Source organism: Apodemus sylvaticus (assembly GCF_947179515.1).
Source record: "Apodemus sylvaticus chromosome 5 unlocalized genomic scaffold, mApoSyl1.1 SUPER_5_unloc_1, whole genome shotgun sequence".
In the NCBI taxonomy this organism is placed as follows: domain Eukaryota; kingdom Metazoa; phylum Chordata; class Mammalia; order Rodentia; family Muridae; genus Apodemus; species Apodemus sylvaticus.
The window spans coordinates 480,625-507,049 of record NW_026262993.1 but is presented as its reverse complement, the minus strand read 5'-3'; the positions used below and the strand labels follow the sequence as shown (position 1 = coordinate 507,049).

Genomic DNA, 26,425 nt, shown 5'->3' with positions numbered 1-26,425 from the left:
GGAGAATCTCTGAGAGTTCTAGTCCAACCCAGTATACATAGCACACTCCAGAATAGCCAGGACTACATAGAGAGACATGGTCTTAACATAATGAATAATAATAATAATAATAATAATAATAATAATAATAATAATAATAATTTCACTGAAGGAAAATAAGAAAATACATGAATAGTCATTTTTAAAGATATATAAGCAGCAATTAAGCACATGAAAAAAAGTGTTTTATTTCGAATTCTTAAGGAAATACAATTAAACACACAGTGAAATGCCACAGTAGACTTCCCAAGTGGGGCGATATCTTACATGATGAATACGCCAGAGTGGAGAGGAACAGCCACTTTTATGTTCTGCTGGTGAGAATGCAAGACGGGGCAAGCATCACAGCTGGCATTGCCTAAACTGTCCTTAAAATGTTCACCTGTAACTCCTGTATTACAATTTGGGTCATTAACACAAGGTGCTTAAAATGCATAGCTATATAAAGACTCTGACATATTCACAGCAGCTTTAGTTGTCATATGAAAAGCCTACAAAAAATTTCTAAATAAATTAATAGATAAACAAGCAGTAGTTGATACTTACAAAACACTATTCAGCAACAGTAACAACTTTTTATATGAGCATCACTGTTGAATCTTCAAATAATTATACAACATATATATATATATATATATATATATATATATATATATATATGCATATATGTTTTGATGGCAATAATTTAAAATTCTAAATGATGTAAACTAACCTGTTGTTTAAGACAAAGCAGGATCTAAAGAGATGGCTTAGCAGTTAAGACCACTAGAAACATGGACTCAGTTCCCAGTACCCACATGGTTGCCCACAGCTATCTGTAACTCCAGTGCCAGGAGATCCTTCTCCCTCTTCTGGCCTCCCCAAGCACTAGGTACATATATATTCATGCAGAGAAAATACCCATACGTCTAAAAATAAAGTTTAAATTAAAAACAAAAATCACTGGTTTCCAGGAGAGGTAGAAAATATAAAGGGGCATGTTGCAAATATACAGATGAGAGGCAAATTCATTTTCATAACTGTAATGATTTCAAGACTTTACCAAATTGACCTGTTGTTTTTAGATAGAGTCATGCTATGTTGCCCCCACTGAGCTACAAACTCCTGGGCTCATGGACTCCTCATTCCTCAGCCTTTTCTAGAAATTGGAACTGTAGGCATATGCCACAGTGCCATGCTATGCCCTTGAAGTATCAATCATCCAGACGATACATAAATAATGCTGTAAAAAGTAGCACAAAACAGTATATCTAGATATCCTGCTGTTCTCAAAACTTTTCACAACCTGGTGTGGATTCTGTCATCTGTCTTCTGAGAATCTGAGAGTCACAGCTCTACTGACAGACAATCTTGGTAAGTAATAAAAGTTACTGCCCTTCAAATGACAAGTCAGAATTATACCCCTCTTCACAAAATCACCTTCCTCCCCTTGTTTTTCTGACTGTACGGCTCTGCCAATGCCAGAGCCAGAGGGACAGAGGAATCCACAAAAATCATCTCAGTGTTTTCTCTGACAAAAGCTCACAGCCACAGGAAATAGCTATAAAAATCTTGTGTATTTGTCAACTCACACAAAATCACTGGAACATCTATGGGTGAAGTTTTAACAGAAGCACGTTCCAGGGTCAGAGAGATAGCTCAGCCGGTTAAAACATTTGCCAAGAGCCTGATGACCTTGATCCAATCACGGAGCCCACATGGTAGACTAGAATCAACTCCAAAAGCTGCCTTCTGACCGCCACACGTGAACCACAGTCCGTGTACGCCAAGCCACACATACGCACAATAAAGAAATGCAGGATTATTTTCATATCCATTAACTCAGTCCCTGTCCCAATCACTACCCTATGCACTGCTTCACACATAGCAAATGGCTCCATTGCAAACCTTGCTGAAGAGATTACCTTCAACAACGCTAGGAATTATGTGACATCCCGGTGGAAAGTGAATCCAATTGTTCAGGCGGCGCGGGAATACCTGGGGTTGTCATAACACTCCTCTTCATGAAGACTTCTTGCCTCCCCAAAATCATAGTACCTTCAGTAAGTCAGGAACCCAAAACCCAGCAGTCTTTCCTGTGAGGGCAGGAGCAGCCATGAAAATTAGACTAATACTCCACGCAGCTGCTTCTTGCAGCTCTACCATACCTTCTAAAACAAAATGGAGATATCTATGGAATTGGTCCACCCTCCATGCTGACATCACAGGTCACCTGACAAGTCATGCCACAGAATGCACAGAACCTTCCAGATCAAAGGAGCATAAACAAACTCCCTTTTCAAAAGTTAGGCCAGAGTAATGTGCAGCAAGTATTTCACAAGTTGGTGAGTTCCAGCCTGGAAATAATCAGAGCAGTGTGAGAACAAAACCTGTCCTGAACAAGGTGATCTTTCCTAGAAAAGTTGAAAGTACAACTCAGACCACACTTTCTAAATAAGATTGCTGCTCTAAAAAGGAAAAGGGTTTTCAAGGCTAAAGCCAGAGCAGAGCAGAGAGGTCTGTACCTCTAAGCACTTAGCAGGGATAATCAGACTCATAATCTTCTAAGTGGTAAGAGTGACAGGGTTTCTATCACAGATACTGCGAATGACCTAAATCAGGACATGGCCCTGGACATCTAAAAACTGTAATGAGTCTTCTCAAAGTTTCCCACATATTTGAAATAACTTCCACTTCTGAAGCCCAGATAAATAATCTCTGAACTCAGAGAGGGCTGTGAGTCTTCTCCAGTGTTACTACACCTGTTAAACAGCACTTTTCTACTTTTGAGCCGAATCTGAAAGAAGTATTAAATACTGGTCAGGATGATGTACACCGGCCAGATCCATACCTGGGATTCCCAGAGAATGGCCACAAATTATTAGTCAGCTGCTTGTAAAGGCAAAACTCACAAGGCTGCACACGTCCAACCTCTGTCCAATTGGGGGCAGGCATAAATCTTTAAGCACTTTCCACCTGTGTACGCCTCCCCTAGACACGATAAAGAACACCCTTAGCAGCACAATTCTTACATGATAAAGAGTCTTCTTAGGTGTGAACTTGCTGGTGTCTGACAAGATTCGATCTACGGCTAAAGGATTTCTCACAGTCATGGCACTCATAAGGTCTTTCTCCGGTATGAACCCTTTGGTGCTGAATCAGGTCAGACTTATGGGTGAAAGGTTTGCCACATTCACTACATTCATAAGGCTTTTCTCCACTGTGGCTTCTCTGGTGTTGAATCAGGCTAGCACTCTGACTAAAGGACTTCCCACATTCACTACACTCATAAGGTTTTTCTCCAGTGTGCAGTTTCTGGTGTTGAATGAGGCTAGCACTCTGACTAAAGGCTTTCCCACATTCGACACACTCATAAGGCTTCTCTCCGGTATGAACTCTCCGGTGCTGGATGAGGCTAGAACATTGTCTGAATGACTTCCCACATTCTTCACACTCATAAGGTCGCGTGCCACTGTGGATTCTCTGGTGCTGAAAGAGGTCAGATTTTCGGGTGAAGGATGCGTCACATTCCCCACATTTGTGAGGCCTTTCTCCAGTGTGAACTCTTTGGTGCTGGATGAGGATGAATTTGCGACTGAAGGATTTCTCACATTCACTGCACTTATAAGGCCTGTCACCAGTGTGCACTCTCCGGTGTCGAATGAGGTTGGAGAACTGCCTGAAGTATTTTCCACAATCACTACACTCATACGGCTTTTCTCCACTGTGAATTCGCTCGTGTTGAGTGAGTTCAGTTTTGCAGCTAAAGGCTTTCCCACAATTACCACATTAGTGATGCATTTCTCCAGTGTGGACTCGCCTGTGTCTGATGAGATTAAAGATCTGTCTAAAGGATTTCCCACATTCAAAGCACTCGTACGGCCTTTCTCCAGTATGAATTCTGTGGTGTCTAAAGAGGCTAGAGTTTTGTCTGAAGATTTTCCACATTGTTCGCATTGATAAGGCCTTTCTCCAGTGTGGATTCTCTGGTGTTCGGTGAGATTGGATTTGTACGTGAAGGATTTTCTACATTCCACACACTCATAATGTACTCTACCAGTGTGATGTCTCTGATGGTAAATGAGTTCAGATTTATAGATAAAGGCTTTTCCACATTCAGTACATTTATAGGGCCTTTCTTGAGGATGAATTCTGTCTCGTGTATTGAGACGGCACTTTTTGCTGAAGGACTTCTCATGTTGACAGTGCTCATGGGTCCTCTGTCCGGAGTGACTGTCCTGGTGCTGAGCACGTTTGTAATTGCAGGAGAAGGCTTTCTCATACTTGCTATTCTCAGCCGGCCTTTTCTCAGAGAAGGTACTGGGACACTGAGCAGGGGCATGTTTGCAGCTTGAACCTTTTTGGCATTCACCATCCTTACAATGCCTCTCTCCATTCAAAAGCACTTCCCCATACTCACCACTGCTGTAAAGCTGTTCGCTTCTACAAGTGGCCTGCTGCTGAAGACAGGCTGTGGAGGGCTGTTCACTACTGCAAGCAGCCTGCTGTTGACCGCAGCCTGTGGAGGAGACGGCCTCCTCCCCATCCTCTCCACAGATGAATGGCCTGGTCAATACATGGGATCTGCAGCTTGGCACAGCGGAAGTCCTGTGAGGATCCCCTTCATAGGACTTTACTCCACTGTAACTCCTCCAGTGACAGTTATTCTCTTCATTAAAACTGGAACCTGTTCTGCTCAAGCACAATGTCTGCACGGGGTATGTGCTCAGGAACTCAGTCTGAGGCAAAACGTCTTCTAAAGCTGAAGCACGTATCTCAAGATGACTCTCCTCGGGAGATGGCCTTGTCTCACACACCACCCCTTCTACAGGCACATTATGCACACAAGTTACGTCTTCACCCCTCTTTCCAGTACAGGAACCTGAAATCAGAAAAATACATGTTGAGATGCTAATGAAATAATCCTAGAGAGGGAAACTCACATCACAAATGTAAGCTAGACACAAAAAGCAACAACATACCATTCTAAATACTTGGGGATCTGACGCAAAGGGGCTGATAAGTCTGAGATTAGCCTGTGCTACATAGACAAGGGATTATCACAGAAAAAATAATGGAGAAGAGAAAATGAAAGCACTGGAATGTTCTAAGAACAAATGAGTTGCAGACATACTAAGGGAGCTGTTTTCAAATACATAATGGGTTTATTACACCAGACAAAACACATGGGAATAAGGTGCAGGAAAACACCAACAGGCTCTCCAAGCAATTCCTCAGCCAACAGCCTTCACCAGGATGCGTCTATTGGGGATGTGTCTACACTGAGCTGAAGTCCCCAGATGAAGCTAGTGATCAAGGATTTTTTATCAGATATATTCTTTATTACATTTCAGATGTTGTCTCCTTTCCTGGTCCCCCCCCCCTGAAAATCCCATAACCCATCTCCCCTCCCACTGTTCCCCAATCAACCCCCCTCCTGCTTCCCTGTCCTGATATTCCCCTACACTGTGGCATCAAGCCTCCCCAGGACCAAGGGCCTCTCCTCCCTTTGATGTCCAACAAGGCCATCCTCTGCTGCCTATGTATCTGGATCCATGGGTCTCTCCATGCGAACTCTTTGGTTGATGGTTTTTGTCCCTGGAATCTCTGGGAGTACTGGGTGGCTCATATTGTTGTTCCACGTACAACACTGCAAACCCCTTCAACTACTTGGGTCCTTTCTCTAGCTCCTCTATTGGGGACCCTGTGCTCACTTCAATGGCAGACTGAGAGTGTCCCCCTCTGTATTTGTCATGCACTAGCAGAGCCTCCCAGGTGACAGCTATATCCGGCTCCAGTTAGCAAGTACTTGTGGGCATCAATAACAGTGTCTGGGTTTGGTAACTGTATATGGGATGGATCACTAGGTGGGGCAGTCTCTGCATGGCCTTTCCCTCAGACTCTGCTCAACCCTTGGTCTCTGCATCTCCTTCTGTGGATATTTTGTTCCCCCTTCTAATAAGAACCAGAGTATCCATACTTTGATCTTCCTTATTCTTGAGCTTCATTTGATCAGTGAATTGTGTCTTGGGAATTCCAAGCTTCTGGGATAATATACACTTATCAGTGAGTGAATACTATGTGTGTTCTTTTGTGATTGGGTTACCTCACTCAGGATATTTTCAGTTCCACCCATTTGTCTAAGAATTTCATAAATTCACTGTTATTAATAGCTGAGTAGTTCTCCATTGTATAAATGTACCACATTTTCTGTATCCATTCCTCCGTCGAGGGATATCTGGGTTCTTTCCAGCTTCTGGCTATTGTAAATAGGGCTGCTATGATCATAGCAGAGTATGTGTCCTTATTACATGCTGAAGGATTTTCTGGGTATTTGCCCAGGTATGGTATAGCAGGGTCCTCTGGTAGTATTATGCCCAATTTCCTGAGGAACCGCCAAACTGATTTCCAGAGTGGTTGTACCATCTTGCAATCCCACCAGCAGTGGAGTAGTGTTCCTCTTTCTCCACATCCTTGTCAACACCTGCTTTCTCCTGAGTTTTTGATCTTAGCCATTCTGACTGAGGTGAGGTGAAATCTCAGGGTTGTTTTGATTTGCATTTCCCTGATGACTAAGGATGCTGAACATTTCTTTAGGTACTTCTCAGCCATTCCATATTTCTCAGTTGAAAATTCTCTGTTTAGCTCTGTATACCATTTTTTAATAGTGTTATTTGTTTCTCTGGAGTTTAACCTCTTTAATTCTTTGTATATATTGGATATTAGCCCTCTGTTGGATGTAGGGTTGGTAAAGATCTTTTCCCAATTTGATGGTTACTGTTTTGTCCTTTTAACAGTGTCCTTTGCCTTACAGAAAATTTGTAATTTTATGAAGTCCCATTTGTCAATTCTTGATCTTAGAGCATAAGCTATTGGTGTTCTGTTCAGGAAATGTTCCCCTGTGCCCATGTCCTCAAGGGTCTTCCCCAGTTTCTTTTCTTTTAGTTTCAGTGAGTCTGGTATAATCTGCAGGTCCTTGATCCACTTGCAGTTGAGCTTTGTACAAGGAGATAAGAATGGATCGATTTGGCCTTTTGTTGCCATTTGCCCCAGAGAGCCAGGCACTCCACAGCCTTCTGTGCACAGCCCACAGGGAGAGAGTGATCTCCCAGCAGTGCCTCCACTTCTGAGCATGGAGGTTAAGTGCTCCACTTTCTCTCCAATATCTCTCTAGAGGGGAACAGCTAAGAGAACACAGGACATATGATTAGTGGGGCAGCTGGACAGGAGTCTTTGGTCACCATTTGCATGTCAGGCGCCCCACAGCCTTCTGTGCGCAGACCCTGCCAGAGATAGTTGGTCTCCCAGGAGTAGGGACACAGCCTTACAGGCCCATAGGAGGGACAAGCGCCAGCCGGTCAGGTGAGACCAACTAACAGGAGAAATAACCAGAGGGTGAAAAGCAAGCACAAGAACCCTACCAACAGAAACCAAGGCCACAAGGCAACATCAGAACCCAGTTCTCTCACCACAGCAAGTCCCGGATGCCCCAACACACAAGAAAAGCAAGAGTTGGATTTAAAATCTCATCTCGTGATGCTGATAGATGACTTCAAGAAGGACATAAATAACTCCCTTAAAGAAATACAGGAGAACATGGGTCAACAAGTAGAAGCCCTTAAAGAGGAAACACAAAAATCCCTTAAAGAATTTCAGGAAAACACAAACAAGTGAACGAACTGAACAAAAGGATCCAGGGGCTAAAAATGGAAGTAGCAACAATAAAGAAATCACAAAGGGATAGAAAACCTTGGAAAGAAATCAGGAGTCAGAGACACAAGCATCAACAACAGAATATAAGAGATAGAATAAAGAGTCTCGGATGCTGAAGATTCCATAGAAAACATTGACTCAACAGTCAAAAAAAATGCAAAAAGCTTGTAACCCAAAGCATCTAGGAAATACAGGACACAATGAGAAAGTCAAACCTAAGGATTAAAGGCATAGATGAGAGTGAAGATTTACAACTTAAAGGGCTAGTAAATATCTTCAACAAAATTGTAGAAGAAAACTTCCCTAATCTAAAGAGAGAGATGCCCATGAATATACAAGAAGCCTACAGAACTCCAAAAAGACTGGACCAGAACAGAAAGTCCTCCCATCACATAATAATCAAAATACCAAATGCACTAAACAAAGAAAGAATATTAAAAGCAGTAAGGGAAAAAGGGCAAGTAACTTATAAAGGCAGACATATCAGAATTACACCAGACTTCTCACCAGAGACCATGAAAGCTAGAAGATACTGTACAGATCTCATACAGACCCAAAGAGAACACAAATGTGAACCCAGACTATGATACCCAGCAAAACTCTCAATCACTATAGAGAAACCAAGATATTCCATGATAAAATCAGACTTGCACAATATCTTTCTACAAATCCAGCCCCACAAAGGATAATAGATGGAAATGCCAACATAAGAAGGGAAACTACACCCTAGAAAAAGCAAGAAAGTAATCTTCTTTCTACAAACCCAAAAGAAGAAAACCACACAAACATAAAAATAACATACAGGAAGCAACAATCACTATTCCTTAATATCTCTTAACATCAATGGACTCAATTTCCCCAATAAAAAGACAGACTAATAGACTAGATACATAAACAGGACCCAGCATTTTTCTGCATACAGGAAATGCACCTCAGTGTCAAAGACAAATACTACCTCATTGTAAAAGACTGGAAAACAATTTTTCAAGCAAATGGTCCCAGGAAACAAGCTGGCATAGGCATTCTAATATTGGATAAACTTGACTTTCAGCCAAAAGTCATCAAAAAAGATACTGAAGGACACTTCATACTCATCAAAGAAAAAAATCTCCCAAGAAGAACTCTCAATTCTGAACATCTATGATCTAATTTCAAGGGCACCCACATTTGTAAAAGAAACTTTACTAAAGCTCAAAGCATACATTGCACCTCACACAATAATTGTGGGTGACTTCAACACCCCACTCTCATCAATGGACAGATCAGAGAAACACAAACTAAACAGAGACACAGTGGAACTAACAGAAGTCATGGACCAAATGGATTTAATAGACATTTATAGAACATTTTATCCATATTTTTTAATTAAGATAATATCAAGAGTGATAAAAGTTAAAAAGAGCTGTGCCAGTGTAGGCCTGCTGCCACTTTTTCACAAGTTTATTGGCTACAATGGTAGAAGCAAAATTAAACTGTCCAAGATCTACTATCTGTAAAGTTATTTGTCTTTTGCCAGTTAATTTGAATCTACTTGAGAACAGAGGCTTAAGTCCTCCTGTGGTAAGCTTAGAGCAATGTCTTAGCCAATAAATGTTTTACAATTATCAGGATGCAAAGCAAAACACAACCTTCTGAATCCATAATAATTTTGTATGGTGTAGGCAGGCCAGATTTTAATGCCTTCATAAGTTCTACATAGCCTTATTAACCTTTCATAGATCTTAAGTTTGAACTATATTTTGAACCACACCTGGATAGATCTGTCAATAACATTGATAATAACAAGTTGATGCTCTTTATACCATTCAAATTATTGGAGAGCTGGTCCAGAGTTTAGAAGTAAGTCATCTCAAATGCCATGATAAGTATCAATAGATGTGTTACTTCTAAAATTTACAATGAATAGTCACTATAATCAGGGAAAAGCTCAAAGACACGTGCAGGGTGTTTGGCAACAAATCGACTCCCTGGCATCAAAACCTATACAAGTATATTATCATCCTACTCGACTTAGCAGACCGTGGTCTTGATGAGCCCACTGTAAGTGGACATCCTACTGGAGCTACATAGAACTCAGATCTATGTATGTCTGCTTACAAGCGGTCAAGGGCACCAGTGAGAGGTGCCCGGCAAAGCACTGCAAGGGGAGGACCATGTTTTCTGCTTCTGAGACCCCTGTGAAGCAAACCTGGTTGCATAGAGGTTGGTGTCTAAAGGCATTTCTTAGAATAACAACCACTGTCCTCCACAAAAGACACCATAAAGGATTTAGGAGGGCCAGGTCAATGCTTCCTCTCCCTTGTTACCACTATCCACCAGGTTGTTACATTTTCATCTTAAAACTAATAATTAGGGAGGAATTGTGCCCTCCCCCCAGCCTTCCAGTGGGAATTTCAGACCTCGGTGCTCGCCACTACTTCCCACCTAGGGTGGAGGTCTAGCCCATTGTTCTTCAAGGACCTGCAGTTTCCTGAGACACTAGCCACCTGTTGAGCAACCAAACCGGTTCTGCAGTTCCAGTCTTTGGGGGAAGGGTTCCCCCGCCTTTATATTTGGAGCCCCCCCCCCATTAAAACATTGAGCCTTGATCAGAAAACTTGTCTTGGCTCCTTATTTGTTTCACAAACCCATTCTATTTCATCTCCAACTTTTCTTCCAGGTAACCGGTTTGATGTAACTGTGGGCAGTTACAAAAACTAAGAACACAACAGAGCATCAAGGTAGCCAAGAACCAAAACTTGCAGGTGCAACTACAAGATGCCAAAGTTTTAAATGTGGAGTAAAGGTAGAAGTGAGATATGGGTTGTACCCTTACTAAAACACTGAGGGCACTCTGCTGTCTTCTGATACCATGTGAACATGCCCTTCCCTAGGTGCCTACTGCAAGGCCTGGTCTCCTTTAAGACAACGTGACTTATCAACTCTACGAAACAATCAAGACCTTTCCTGCATCTCCAAACACATGGAGAAATGCAAATATTCAGAGAGAGAGAGAGAGAGAGAGAGAGAGAGAGAGAGAGAGAGAGAGAGAGAGAGAGAATGCACATGACAACACTGGCAATTCTTCACAAAGGCAGCCATAAAGAAATGACAACTAAGCCTGGTGCATGCCTTTAATTCTAGCATTGGGGAGGCAGAGGAAGGCAGATCTTGGTAAGTTAAAGACCAGCCTGGTCTACATTGTGAGTTCCAAGACATCAGGGGATATATAGAGAGACACTGTCTCCAATGAGAAAAAAAAGAAGAAAGAAATGACAACTACAGAAAATAGGCAGAAACCAAGGCATAGGATGCTGAAGAGAAAGTTTGAGATTTGTTATGACTCCTAAGATAGCAATCACTCTTGGGTAAAAATAAAGGTAGACGCCACTCTGGACACTGGGAGCCATGCGAGGACCTTACCCAGAGATGCCACAAGTGCCAAGTTTTCCAGCATCACACTGCAGTACAGGAGCCTCTGGGCCTTATCAAGGAGCACCCACTCTTCCTGGGAGAAGTGAATGGCCACATCCTCAAAGGAAACATCCTATCACAATGGAAACAATTCAGCATATAATCAGCTTCTCTTTCAGCACTCTAATTCGAAGCACTCCAATTCTGTTGCCCCAATACACATCTCTTGCTCTCTATATTCTCCGTCCCATATCATAGGAGACACTCACCCACTGAGGCCCATTCTCTGCCCATTGATATTGTACCCTTCCATGGAAACACAGGAAGATAAACAGAAAGATAAAATATAACCTCAAGGCCTAGGATGAAGGCTACTACCCCCTTCTTATCAATTCTGTGACTGTCACAGATACTGGTTAGGAAGAAAAATGGCTAGAAAGAAGATAGGCTAACTTAAATTTTGTCTTGTCAGACAATAACCCTGAAGACGCTAAAAATCTTCCAAACCCAAGGAATATGGGCTCACCTCTTTATCCTATGATTCCTTACTTACTGCTCCTGGGGCAATTAGTTCACCCGACCTCTGCACATTTGTGCTTCCAAGAGGTCGATGTTGGGTGTCATATTCAAATGTTTGCTACCTTATTTGGTAAGATATGCCTTCTCAATAAAACTGGACCTCACCAGATTAACCAGACTGGCTAGCCAGTGACCTCCAGGGATCTTCCTGTCTCTGCTCCCGACCCTCAACCCCAATGCTGAGGTTATAGACAGGGTCCACAGGGCCCAGGCTTTATATGGGTGCTGGAAATCTGAACTTAGGCCCTCATCCAAGAAAAGCAAGCACTTCTGCCCACTGCACCATCTCTCTAGTCCCACACACAGCACTCTGAATCGTACTTTTCTTGTATGATTACATTCCCACAGCCACACCCTCAGGATTACATGGCCTTGAATGACAGGAAAAAAAGTTTATGATCCATTTCCTTCCAACTCCAATGTCATGCCCATCTCCCATCTAATCCTATCTGCCCATGAGGAAATACAGGCCTGAGTACCACTTACCCTGGGCTCTCACTTTCACTCACTACTCGTGTGCAGCACCAATACATAGAAGGATGATAGGCAGCATCTAATTCTGGCCCTGACACGGAGAGCTGATGTAGAACTGCCCAGTAGTCCTGCCCACCCTTCATCCCATATATAACCAAACAAGGATGTGCAACTTTCGTTACTATGTCAAGACCTTGAGATCATCAATTTGCACTTCCACCTCGAAAACTTAGACCATTTTGTTCCACACACTTCTCTATATTTGTTCTCATATAACCATAGCTACACACTGAAAGCAGGCCCCTGGCCTACCCATTGGTTACTCAACACATAGGATCCAGACAGTTCTTAGGGAATTCCCCAACCTCTCACAGACCCCACTGCAAAGCAGCCCCAACCCTGTGATGATGCTATCCTAGCTGATGCTATTCTTTGGGTCAACCTCACCCACTGGTGTTTTGAATAGGTTTGGCCCCCCATAGACTCATGTGTTTGAATACTTGACCCAGAGGGAGTAGCACTGTTAGGAGGTGTGGCCTTGTTAGAGGAAGTGTGTCACCATGGGGGCGGGCTTGAGGTCTCCAATGCTCAAGCTATGTCCAACGATACAGTCTCCTTTTGCTCCCTGCAGATGGCGATGTAAACCTGTCAGCTCTTCCAGCAGGATACCTGCATACACACTGCCATGCTTCCCACCAGGACACTGATGAACTAATGTTGAGGTTTGGTCATTTACTATGTATCGTGATGCTAAACACTGATGCCCACGGCCTGGCTGCCCACAGGGAACCCACACAGACATACAACATGACCTTGTTCCTTGACTAAATAAAGATACTGACAGCCAATAGCTGGGCAGAAGAGACAAAGGCCAGGTTTGGGGTTCTCAGGCTTGAGGTCTGAGCAAAAACACACAGAGAGAGAAGATGGTGAAGAGAAGAGGAAGCCACCATGGGGTAGGTGAATCACGAAAACACAGCCACGAGGGCTGGCAAACCGAAGTTAAGAGCTGCCCAGGTGGAACGTGGCAAATTATACCTTGGGGTTATTGATGGAGAAACAGATTCTAATAGCACAGAGGATAGATATCTGCCCAGCTCTAGTGCTGATTAGGCCTTATTATAACAATAAAAGTTGTCTGTCTTTTATCCAGGAACCAAATTATCAAAGGCGGTGCAAAACCCCTGATTGAGATTAAATATTTCTACAACAGACTAAACCTCTGGAACTATAAGCCAACTCCAATTAAATGTTTCCTTTCTCAGAGTTGCCAGAGTCATGGGGTCTCTTCACTGCATTAAAACCCTAACTAAGACACCCACCAACAATCACCAGTGGAAGCCAGGTAATGCCTATAATTTGGGGTCTGACGCCTTCACCTCACTGATCTTTATTCCAAGGAGAAGGAAGATCATTCTGCACATGCCTAAGTAACTCAGTCTCCCCTTCAGGCATAGGCACATACTGGCACACACTTCTTTGAGAGAAGCAACCTTCTACACTTCTGTTCACGCTTGCCAACAATTTCATACAACGCACAGCCTATACATCTCTGGGTTATGTACCTAACCTGTTCAAGCCTGCGATGCCCAGGGCTCCTAGGGCGCACTGAGATACAGACCAAGAACCACTAACCCCAAAATTGTATGGGTGGCATGAGGGTGAAGGCAGGATCCACTTACCAGGCCAAACTCTGTAACTGGTTCTGAAGTCAGGGAACCCTGGAAAAGGAGGAGGATGTTAGAATCTAGCAGCCGCGGGCATCTTCACAGGCTCCAGTCACACAGTGACCCTGATCACCTTGGGGTTTGAAGGTCTGGGATGACTACAACTCTGTCTATGGAGCGGTCCACAATTCTGAACCTCACCTGAGAGCTGCCAGACCTGTGGCACTACTCTTTCCTGCCCCTCATTTCTCCTCCTCCTGTTTGTCCTTCCTCTGAGTAACTTCAGGAAAATTTAGAATACTATTTCCGAACAGGCTCTCTGTTCACAATTCTCAGTGGCTCTCGGTGTCCGAAGAATTAAACTCAAATTCCTCAGATGCAAATCGACCTCACAACTGCTTCTACCAACACTTGGATACCAGGACTCCATATCTTCCCTGCCTAGCCGCCCTTCCAGGCGTCATCTCTGCAACACTCACAAACCCCAGCACACAGGTGCCTCCTGCCAGGGGCACCAACTAGGAGCTTCGAGACCATGGTGGGGCCTCTCCCGGGACTCTAGCGCTCGGGTGAGAGCCGCAGGATGCAGCACTTACCTGGGCCAGGTTCCTGTGAGTGGTCACAGCCATTGGATTCTGCAGAGGATGCAAGGTCACCAAGGTCTCTTCCCTATGCCTGGCTCGGAGCATGTGGGCGGAGTCGCTGGGCCTCCGCAGGGCCTCTGTACTGCGGAGCAGCTCTAAGCGCTCTGCCACCCGAACAACCCACCTCGCCGGAGCTTCCAGTTAGGTCAACAAACCCAGAAACGGCTAAACGACCTCCAAGAAGACCACGCTGGAAGTCCAGCTCCAGACACACGAACCGCACGCACGATACCGTGCACACACACACACACACACACACACACACACACACACACACAATCAAAAAATAGAAATAAAAATAAATGCCGAATTTCCATTGGCTCAACTCCCCCATCGTCTCGCGTATTGCATCCTGGGAAATGTATTTTCCATCGCTCCCCAGGCAAGTACCCTGCCTCCAAACCTGACCCCTGTGAACTTAGTTTAAAAGAAAACAGGCATGCTGATGTGAGTTTGTGACTACAGCTTTCTGGCGAGAGAAAGATACTCAAATAAAGCTATTCCAGTGTTTCTGGGATCTGTTAACCTCTGTGATAACCTCTGTGATGGTATCTTATTTCAGACACCATGAAGTTCGTTGTACATCAAGAGGCTACAAAGAAAACAATTCAAATAAACGTATTCCATATAGCAGTTTAGGAGCCATATGTGTGCCTGTATATCTGTATCTGTATATTTATATATGCATTATATGCATTCAGGGACTCCATGATGCAGTTCTCATGAGACTTTATGGTGTTTCAGGTATTTTTGGTTCACCTATGTGCCTTTAACAACCCCTTACCCATTGTGTGTGTGTGTGTGTGTGTGTGTGTGTGTGTGTGTGTACATCACGCACACATACCCATACCCGTGCCTGTACCCTGTACCTGTACTCGTACACATACATACATGCGTGTGACAACTGTTGTCTAGGCTATAATATACATTTTTATTGCTGTTCAAATGCTTTCAGTCAAAAGCATTGGTAACAAAATTTGTAACTTTCTGTTTGTTCAGTTAACGACAAGACAAAAACAGTGTTGCTTGGGTACATTATATGGAAGATGAGAATGTTTAGCCTGTCCTAGAGAGGCAGCTACAGGGACATCCTTGCCTTTTGCTCCCACAGACCGCCGCTCTCCTGCCTATCTTCTAGCGATTGTGCCCAATGCATAGATCCAATTTTATACTTTCCACGTAATATTTCTTGTTCAACATCCAAAGAAGCAGTTGCCTTAAAAATTTATATACTCACTATGTCTTCCGTTTGCCCCAAACACAAATATGTCAAGATACTGCTGAATGAAAAATTTACAAAATTAAAAAATAGATATCCCTTGCTCCTAGATATGGTGGAGGAGGTTTGTCATAGAGATGATGAGAGCAAAGCCAGACAGAGTCCAGAGTGAGCAAGGCCATGCTAGGAGAGAGGAGAGATGGGGAGAGAAGGGGAGAGATGGGGAGAGACGGGGAGAGATAGAGAGAGATAGGGAGAGATGGGGAGAGATGGGGAAAGATGGGGAGAGATGTGGAAAGATGGGGAGAGATAGGGAGAGATAGGGAGAGATGGGGAGAGATGGGGAGAGACGGGGAGAGACGGGGAGAGATGGGAAGAGATGGGGAGAGACAGGGAGAGATGGGGAGAGATGGGGAGAGATGGGGAGAGATGGGGAGAGACGGGGAGAGATGGGGAGAGATGGGGAGAGATGGGTAGAAACGGGGAGAGACGGGGAGAGACAGGGTAGAAAAACAGGTCATGTAACAAAATGGCTGGATTATAGAGTAAAGGGCATCTGGAGGCAGGGCAGCCCAGCTCCTGAGCTGGAAAGTCATCCCCTGCAACAGGTGGGGGCTAAGGAAGAACCCGGTGGCCCCTCCACTTAGCTTATGTTAAATAGGCACCTCAGTTAGCTATTTCTTTCAGGTTTGAGACCTAATATCTGGATCTGAGCTAGATAGCTGGGTCATCAGTGAAGAGCACTGGTTGTTCTTGCAGAATAGCCAGGTTCAGTTCCACAAACCTATAGGGTGGCTCACAGCTTTCTGTAACCTCAGTTCCAGAGGATCTGACTCTCTTCTGACCTCTGCAGGGACCAGCCCTACAAACAATTCACAGATACACATATACCCATACCCATTAAATTTTTTCTTAAAAAATGGAATTCATCACCAGGTGTGGCCTAGTTATAAATTCCCGTTGAAATACTCTTTAGGCTATACTTACACAATTTAATTCCTGGTTTAAAAAAATAAATGTAATAATTATTTAAAATATTTATCTTTGGGCCTGAAGAGCTAGCCCAGTAGTTAAGGGCATTTGTTGTTCTTGTACAGGACTGTATTCAGTTTTCAACACCCAAATGGCAGTTCACAACCACCTATAACTGAAGTTCCAGGAAATCCAACACCTCCTGGTCTCCTCAGGCACCTGCACACACATGGAACACACACACACACACACACACACACACACACACACAGAGGCAAACACTCTTTCACAAAGGGTTAGAAAAAATTTAAAAAAAAGAAAGAAAGAAAAAAACCCAGGGACTTTAGTGCTCTGAGAGTTTGGTTTAACTTTTCAGAACCCAAACTTCCAGGACATTTTGAGTATAGCAGAAGCATCTATAAGTTCTAAAGCCTGTTTGCTTACACAGACAAGTGTGTTCATTTAGAAAACTATGTTGCAACAGTCATCTGAAGGCTGGATTCAGATATAGCAAAACAGGCATTCAAGCTACTCCACCACTGGCAAAGGTCTTACGCTAAGTTTCAGTCAGATTCCCAGTCCCCTCAATGAGATCTGAGATCTTGTCATCAATTCCATAATATGATTCAACCTGAAACACACACACACACACACACAAACACACACACACACACACACCACATCCACAGTGAAGAGCAGATAGAAAATGCATAATGCTCCAAAATTACATTATTTGTACAGAATTTTTTACCCCCTCTCCCTCACATCCTCTTGACCTGCCTCCAGAATATTTTTTTCTTTTTTCACATTTGCAAGACAGAATCTCTCTGTGTAGCCTTGGCTGTCTTGGAACTAGCTTTGTAAACCACCCTGGCCTCAAACTCACAGACATGCACCCATCTCTGCTTCTTGAGTGCTGGGAATAAAGGCGTGCACCATCACCTCCCAACTCAGAATATTCTTATGAGGCGTAACATCTTAAGACACTCTTAGGAAAATAAAATATATTCCTGATGTCTCCAGCCTTGGAAATGTTTCTGCATTACATAGTACAACTTTTTCTGAACCTCTCCACAGAAGAAACTATGACAGGCACATCAGGATATTAAATTATTGCCTGGTTTTGACTTTTAGAACTAAATTATTCCTCTCATTAAATATGACATTATAAGTCTTTGCACAAAACCAGGCACCTAGTTGTCCTTTGGAAATTACGAGATAAGTAACTGTATTCCAGAAGACAAGTGCAGGGACCAGGAAAATGGCTCAGTGGTTAAGAGCACTTGCTTCTCTTAGTGAGGGCCAATGTTCAGTTCACAGCACCAACAGCAGCCAGGCATGTTTGTGAGGCACTTCCTTACATACAACCTTTCAAACATACACACGTGCATGCACATGCACACACACACACACACACACACACACACACACACATATATACATAATATACACATATATACCCCTATACTTATGTACATGCATACATATTTCTATACTATGTATGTATATGTATGTATGTATATGTATGTATATATATATATATATATATATGTGTGTGTGTGTGTGTGTGTGTGTGTGTGTGTGTGTGTGTGTGTGTATACAGCTTAGCCAAAAAGGACAGATTCATAACCCTGTGATAAGATTAGGATAAGATGCATTGTTAGTGGGCATGCCTGCAGATTCATTGTACCATGTGCTCTCTGAGAGAGAATTCCCACAACGACTGTTAGCAGACAAAGTAGATGATTTAATATCATACACACTTAGCCTCTTAGTCTCTGCTAAGGAGATGAACATTTCTCCTCATTTAAGAATTTTTATTTTTATTTTTTTGGGAGAATTTTATATATGAGTACTACATTTACATCATTTGTAGTCCTGCCTGTTCTTCCTTCATCTCTCTCTCTCTCTCTCTCATTCTTTCTTTCCCTCCCTCCTTCCCTCCCCCTCTCTCTAACTCATGGCTTCTCTAATTATTATTATTTCATATATGTATAAAGTTAAGTCAAATTGTTGGTAGGTTCCATGCTTGGTGAGAGTCTATTGCTTATAGATAGCACTTTCTGGATGTGTCCCCATAAGGTAAAGTCATATTCTAACTCATATTCTCTTCTATGAGGCCATTAATTCTATTCCACATAATGACACCTTGGGACTGACACGCTGAAGGCACAGCAACATTCTCATGAGATTATAAAGATATTGAAAGATTGCTCTCACCTAGTGGTGTGCTAAGCACCGCATATTGAAAAGATGGTTTGTGGCTTTGGGAGATGTTGGTACAAAAACCTAGTGCACTAACAGGTTCATAAAAGCATACAGCTATGCATCTGGTATGTGACAGATAATATTTGATTATGATAACCAAATGACTATTTTGCTTGCTGATGGCGTTGACTGTACTTACCTTGTTATTTGAGTAAATACTTCCATTTATCTAAGAAGTTTATTGCAAATCAACCTGCTGCACTTCACCAGCAGAAGCTGCATGATTCACTGGGTCTTCACACCCAAAGGCCATGTTGGGTGAGAATCCCATGCATTTTTAGCATGCTACCATATTCACATAGTCATGAAATCATCAAATGGTGCGTATGTTAAAACATGTCCCCATCATTAAATTGGGTTTTCAATTTCTTTTTTTTTAAATTCATTTTCTATATTCTTTGTTTACATTCCAAATGCTTTCCCCTTTCCCGGTTCCCCCCTCCCCATAAGTCCCATAAGTCCTCTTCTCTCCACACATCCCCCAATCACCTCCCTCCCACTTCTCTGTCCTGGTACTCCCCTACGTTGCTGGATTAAGCCTTTCCAGGACCAGGGCCCTCTCATTCCTTCTTCTTGGAAATCATTTGATGTGCTAATTGTGTCTTGAGTATTCAGAGCTTCTGGGCTAATTAATATCCACTTATCAGTGATTGCATTCCATGTGTATTCTTTTGTGAGTTGGTTACCTCACTTAGGATGATATTTTACAGTTCCAACCGTTTGCCTAAAAATTTCATGAATTCATTGTTTTTAATTGCTGAGTAGTATTCCATTGTGTGAATATACCACATTTTATGTATCCATTCCTCCATTGAGGGACATCTGGGCTTCAGTTTCAACATCTGCATTTTGAGAGGACAGAAACATTTAGATAATATCAAATGGGTATTTCATAAAAGTTGTATACATCTGTTAATAGCAGCTATATTCATTGTAACCAATAAATAGAGGGAGACAAATCATTGTGTAATCTCATGTGTTGAGATATGTATGACTCCCATGAATATTACATGCAAGTAATATTCATATTACTGGGAGTAGCCACAAATATGATTCCATTTTTGTAACTCTTTTCATGCATATGGGTAAGCTTTTTCATATACAATTTTAAGCTTTTTAAGTTTTGTTTGACATATCTGCTGGTCAAAGAGATGCCTCCTTACCATGCAGTTTTAGTGGAAGTCTTCCTTTATTTTTTCCTCGCCCACTCCCACAGTCTGGCACAAGTCTCTTCTGTAAATCACTTCCTATCCTGCATCATATTAGTTTTTTTATATGCTTGGCTATAATATTAACAAGATAGGAGCAACTCTTTGCCAACCTACTTTTAATTCTAAAATTACGTTTATTGATTGCCTTATTCATTTAATCAGTTTGTATGTGTGCCTGTGTGCACTTGTGTGTGTGCACATGTGTATGTGTATGTGTATGTGTGTGTACATACACATGTATACACCTACAATATGTGTGAGGCCAAGGAACAATATGAGGAGTCATGTTATCCTTTCCAAACTGTCAGTCATGGGGGATAAAACTCAAGCGATAGGGCCTGGCAGCAATGCTTTCACCCAGTAAGCCATTTCTGTGCCCCCCTCCCCCATTTCATGGTGCATCCCATACACTATGAATATCATGCAATGCACACTAACGTCTGTGAATGGTAGTTTTCCCAAATTCACTTCTGAGAGTCAGATCAGCCCAACCCTTGTCTACAAACACAGTCTGACCTAGCAGCTCACGGCTGCCCACCCCACTCCACCTTCCCTCTTTTAGGTCTGAATGATATAAACTTCTCAGGACTGACAAATAATCACACATGAGTAGTAAAGACCACAAGGTGACAAGATTCACAGCTAAGCTTGTTCCCACTTCCTAGACTTCAATGCCTTCATATACCTCACCAGTTCCACCTGGTGTTCTGAGCCATCTCAGATGGTGGTTTTCTCTGTATCCCCTGCCTGGGCCTGAACTGTCACTAATGCTCTAATGCTTTCAGGAATTTGAACACAGTGCAGGTGTTTCTCTGAGATGATTTCTAGTCTCCATGTAGAACACTGTCACTGCACTGAAGGGTAAAATGATAATCACTTCACGGCAGGACGACCACAGGGTGTGTCAAGTCTTTTTCTCAGGGGTTAAATGCCCCCCAGTGCTCCCGCTCTGAGTGTGACTGAGGTGGCTACTGCCCCAGTGAATATGGCTTGGTAAGCTGCCCCCTCCTTTTCTGATAGATTTTTTTCTCTAAAAATCTTTAAGGCATAGCGTGAATATACAAACTTGTTTAAAAATAGGCTCTAACCATTGTCCAGAATTAGCCAGGAACTATTGGGTTTAAATGGTCTACTTTGTTCAACCTGAAAGTGTGCCAGGATTGACATGAGATTTTTAAGCCTGTGGGAGCATACTATTCTTAGCTGGATTTGTGCTGAACATTTTCTGTAAAAGCCACCCATCCACACGTGCCCTGTTTCTTTCTTCCTGCTCTGCTAAGTAAGATGAATCTAATGACAGAACTGATCCCATTAGAACAGAAACTTCCAAAGACCTACGTGGTCCAAGTAAAGACACCTTTTCAAAAATGTAATAAGAATGTCATTGACTCTTTACGAAGAAATGTGCAGGATTCTGGGGCGTGATGAATTACAATCTGTAATTACATACATTACCTGTGGTCACATATCATGTGACCAAATTGATAGAGCCTCGATAGAAACATTTGTGTATCTGTTTGAAGCATTTCAACTTTTAGCATTTTCTTCACTTACTGCACCTGTAATTTTATCTAGATTTTTGTGTTTTCCAAAATTTAATATGAGTTATTTAACTTATTATAATGCAATACCATTAATTTTTAAACAAATTTTTGTTACAAAAAGAGATACAATTCTTGTTTTGATGGATCCTAATTTTAATTTTCAGGAAAATCATTATATCTTAGATTGGTGTTCTTCTATTACTGATTTGAGTTGAAATTGTTTATGATGAGACAGGTTCTCAAAATGTGGCTCTGCATGGCCTGAAACACCCTGTGTGGATCAGGCCCACCCTGAGCTGGTGTATATCTTCTGCCTCTGCCCGAGGGATGCTAGAAGTAGAGGTGGATTCCTCCCACCTGGTCACTTTAATAATATAATATACATATGTAACATCATATTGTACCATACACCTGTTGCATATTAAATTTCATGAACTGACTTTATTCTACTTTAAATAATGCCACCTAACTTCTGTAACTTTGACTCATACAAAAGATGAACTTACTATACATAGGAGACCATAAACACTTAGCAAAGATAGAGTTCTGCTGCCAAGAGAAATCTTGATTTTCCCCACTATTTGGTTCATAAAGGCCAGATTCTTCATCATCACCATCACCATCACCAACATCATTATCTTATTATTATTGTTGTTGTTGTTGTTGTTGTCGTTAATCATTCCATTTGTTTACATTTCAAATGTTATCCCACTTCCCAGTTACCCCTCCACAAGGCCCCATATCCCACAACCTCCCTCTCCTCCCTCTCCTCTGCCTCCATGAAAGAGCTCTTCCACCCACCCACCCACCCACCCACCCACCCTCAGCTCCAGATACACAGGTAGCAGAGTATGGCCTTGTCTGACATCAATGGGAGGAAATGCCAGTTTCTTGACTTTGCTTTTGTTATGCAATGTTTGATGGTGTTCTTTCTGATAAGGAGTATTGAACCAAGTGCTCCATTACTGAAGAATATCCCAGCCCTGGGTTTGCTTTAATAGTAGCAAATGAGTGTGTGAGTGTGTACGTGTGTGTGTGTACGTGTGTGTGTGTGTGTGTGTGTGTATTACACATACATACACACATATGTATAATACATATATACATATATTAATTTCTTTTAATAGACTTCAAGTCTTTGCCATTGGGATTCCTCTGTGCTAAGTTTCCATCCACACATGTACTTTGTGCCTCTTTTTGTTTCTGTGCACAGAGTCTGAATACATTCCTTAGATGTACAGATGGCTTTTTTAATTTGTCAGGACCCTCAGAGTGCTTTTGGTAAGATTGGTATTTAAGCTGGGTGAAGTGGCCCACACTTGTATTCTCAGCATTCAGGAGGTAGAGCTGAAGACTGCTCAGTAGCTTGGGCCAGCCAAGGCAATGGAGTAGGACCTGATCTCAGAATCCAAAAACCAAAACAAAGGCTTGTAAAAACTATATGTAGATTATGAATATAGGACGTATAACACATACTTGTGAAATCATTTACAATACAATCACCTAGCATTTACAAGCAAAGGTTTGTAAAAGCTATGAACGTAGATTATACATATAGGACGTATAATACACACTTGTGAAATCATTTACAATCACCTAACATTTTGTGTGTATTTTATTTCATTGTTGAATTCTGTGGAATTGTGCTAAACAAATCTGCTTAAACTCAATGTAAACAATACCTCACTGCTAGATGAATGATTTCTGCAATAAGGTAAGACTTCTTTATTATATAATTATTTGTTTTCTTGTTTTTGTTTTCTTTTGCTTTGCTTTGTGAAACAGGGTCTCACTATGTAGTCCTGGCTGGCCTGGGCTCCTTATGTTGATCAGGCTAGCCTGCCTCTGCCTACCACATGCGGGAATTGAGTAGGAGTCTGGATGATTAAAGACACAAGAAAAACAACAGAATATGGGGTCGGGCTCTCCACACTCAAGGCTTCCTCTCTCCTTCCCAGTGATGGTTTTCCTCCAGCAAGGAACCATCTCCTAAAGGAACATAATGTCATAAACAGTGCCATCGACTGTGAAGAAACTATTCAAATACCATAAGTGTCTGGAGTTTTTTTCATTCAAACCACTGTAAGTAACAACCCATCTCTGTATTTCTCTGGTTCAAATAAAGGAAGCTCACAGCCCTCTCATAAACATGGATGCATTAGTTTAAACTGGGGAATGATGTTCCTCATTCAGACCACTGTTGGAATCTTTGGCAATTTCTTCCTCTTTCATCTGCATGACTTCCTGGTTTTCACTGCACAAGTGATGAGACCCACAAACTTGATTCTCAATCAGTTCATAGCAAACAACCTAGTTCTTCTCTCCAAAAGGATCCCTAGGACAGTGGTCATTTTTGGGTTGACATCTTTTCTGGTGGATGCTGAGTGCAATCTTATCCTCTGTTTGTACAGAGTGGCCAGAGGGGTCTCCCTCAGCACCACCTCCCTTCTCAGTGGCTTTCAGGCTATTAAGCTCCACCCCAATACTTCTGGGTGGCTGAGCCTCAGAATTAGATCCTCAAAATGGATTGGCACCTGCTGTTTCCTTTGCTGGATCCTGCACCTCATGCTCAATGTCCATGTAACCAAGATTGCACATGCCCCACAGAACAGTAAAAATCTGACTGCCAAAGGAATCCACAGATACTGTTCCTCCACCATGCCTGAGAGAATGGGTTTCTTACTAACAGGAGTGATTTTATCCCTAAGTGATATTATGTGTCTGGTCATCATGGCCTGGGCCAGTGGCTCCATGGCCCTTGTCTTATATAAGCACAAACAGTGAGTTCAGTATATCTGTAGCCACAGCCTGTCCCCAAAGCCTGCCCATGAGGACAGAGCCACATGAACCATCCTGATCCTAGCAACCACGTTTCTCTTCTTTAACTCTCTCTCTTCCATTTTATCACTTTGGATAACCCAGAGTGTGAACCCGAGCCACTGGCTGCTGACCATGTCTGTGCTGATGTCCTTGGCCTTTCCAACACTTAGTCCCACTGTGTTGAATTTCACCCATACTGGTGCCCCTCTATTCTGTGCTGTCTTTTGGTCAAAGAAAATGAACAGTCCAACTATGGTCTCTGACTTTTAAGTTTCCTCCAGGACACGTCCTCTTATATAATTCCCCCCCCCCAAGATCTTACATGTTTATTGTCATGGTTCTTAATTTGTAAAAGTTTGGGATTTAGCATTCAATAAACATGGCAGTTATTTCTTTACAATGTTTATTAGATTCTCAAAAAAATAAAGATGGGTCTCCTATCAAAAAAAAACATGTAGACTAACTGCATATCTTTACCTGTCCTTTAATTTATCCAGACCCAGTCTCCTAGTCCTATCCCAGATCAGCAGTAGAACACTTATAGACGTATGTGCCAATCTCTTGCAGATCCCACAATTATTCACCTCAGAATCACCTTCCTTCCACTTGTTGATTTGTTCCTGCCCCCAGGGAAGCAGATATTTTGATGAAGATCTGCACCTCTCCTTCTGCTCCTCCAGATCCAATTCCTCAGTCTCATCATCACAATTTAGCAGAACACCTGCTGCAGTCTCTCTTTCCTCTCTGACCCAATCTCCAAGAGATCAGAAAGATTTTCTTCTCCACCCTTCCTTCCTCCATCCCATCCTATTATCCCTGCCTCATACGGAAGCATCCAAAGCCTGAACAATAAGAGACACCAGAGATCTCAGGATCCCCAATTTCAAAGTTATAGCCATAAAAACAGCACGGGACTGTCATAAAACAGACACATTAACAGGTAAGATCAAGGACATCCTACTTGATTAGGATAAATGGTTGTTTTGACGTGTTCTCGGATTCCATTTGCAAGAATTTTATTGAATATTTTTGCCTCAATATTCATTAGAGAAATGGGTCTGAAGTTCTCTTTCTTTGTTGGGTCTTTGTGTGGTTCAGGTATCAGTATAACTGTGGCTTCATATAAAGATAATTGGGTTCTGTTCCTTCTATTTTATGGAATAGTTTGAGAAGTATTCATATTAGATATTTGAAGGGCTGATAGAATTCTGCACTAAAACAATCTGGTCTTGAGGGTTTTTTTTTGTTTGTTTGTTTTGTTTTTTCTAATGACTGCTTCTATTTCCTTGAGGATTACAGGGCTATTTAGATGGTTTATTTGATCCTTATTTAACTTTGATACCTGGTATCTGTCTAGAAAATTGTACATTTCAGGAAGATTTTCTAGTATTGTTGAGTATAGACAGTTGTAGTAGGATCTGATTATATTTTCAATTTCCTCGGTTTCTGTTGCTGTCTCCCTTTTTGTAGCCACCGGCGGCCACATGTGAACTGGAGACCTGGAAGAGAATTCTGGGGATAAACAGGAAGGCGAAAAAAGAGAAATGAGTCAGGACGACATTTGCCAAATGAGACTCATTTTTACTAATATTTAGTCAATATATATAGCCTTTAGAAAACAACCCCGTCCCCACCTCCCACATCAAGGAGAAGGCCAAGAACTCCTTGGCTCCTCTTCTCAGCGGGTCGCCTGCTGGGATAAAGGACTTCACGCCACACAGGTCTCTGCTGGTCTCCAGGTGAGACTGCCCTGAGGCACCCTTGGTTGTCAAGGTGAAAACAGCTGTATTGCTCTCAGCGGAACAAAGGCCAGAGGTAACACCAGCAGAAGGCTGGGGGCTGCCAGCCAAGAATGTCGCAGCTGATGGGATGGGCTGAGAAGTCCAGCTCAATGCTGTGGGAG

General features: G+C 42.4%; 1 protein-coding gene across 3 annotated transcripts; it reads right to left on the bottom strand.

Moving 5' to 3' along the window:
• Positions 1–715: 715 nt before the first annotated feature.
• LOC127676047 (zinc finger protein 551-like) lies at positions 716–12,250 on the bottom strand. Of its 3 annotated transcripts, none has more exons than XR_007975646.1 (4): positions 12,190–12,250; positions 11,134–11,257; positions 2,870–4,900; positions 716–2,375 (listed from the first exon to the last, which is right to left on the bottom strand). XR_007975646.1 is itself a non-coding variant. In XM_052171970.1 (3 exons), the coding sequence occupies exons 2-3, from the start codon at positions 11,165–11,167 to the stop codon at positions 3,261–3,263; spliced, it is 1,674 nt and encodes a 557-aa protein (XP_052027930.1). In that variant the 5' UTR covers positions 11,168–11,257; positions 12,190–12,250; the 3' UTR covers positions 716–3,260. The 3 variants fall into 3 exon arrangements, 1 of the variants encoding a protein (XP_052027930.1); XR_007975647.1 differs by having other exon boundaries at positions 716–2,114; XM_052171970.1 differs by having other exon boundaries at positions 716–4,900.
• Between the last annotated feature and the right edge of the window lie 14,175 nt (positions 12,251–26,425).

Bases quoted from the DNA above. Each gene is read 5' to 3' on its own strand.
- LOC127676047 (XM_052171970.1), bottom strand. From the start codon at position 11,167: ATGCTGGAAAACTTGGCACTTGTGGCATCTCTGG. The intron at 4,901-11,133 runs GTAAGGTCCTCG...TTCTGATTTCAG, and splicing joins GGCACTTGTGGCATCTCTGG to GTTCCTGTACTGGAAAGAGG.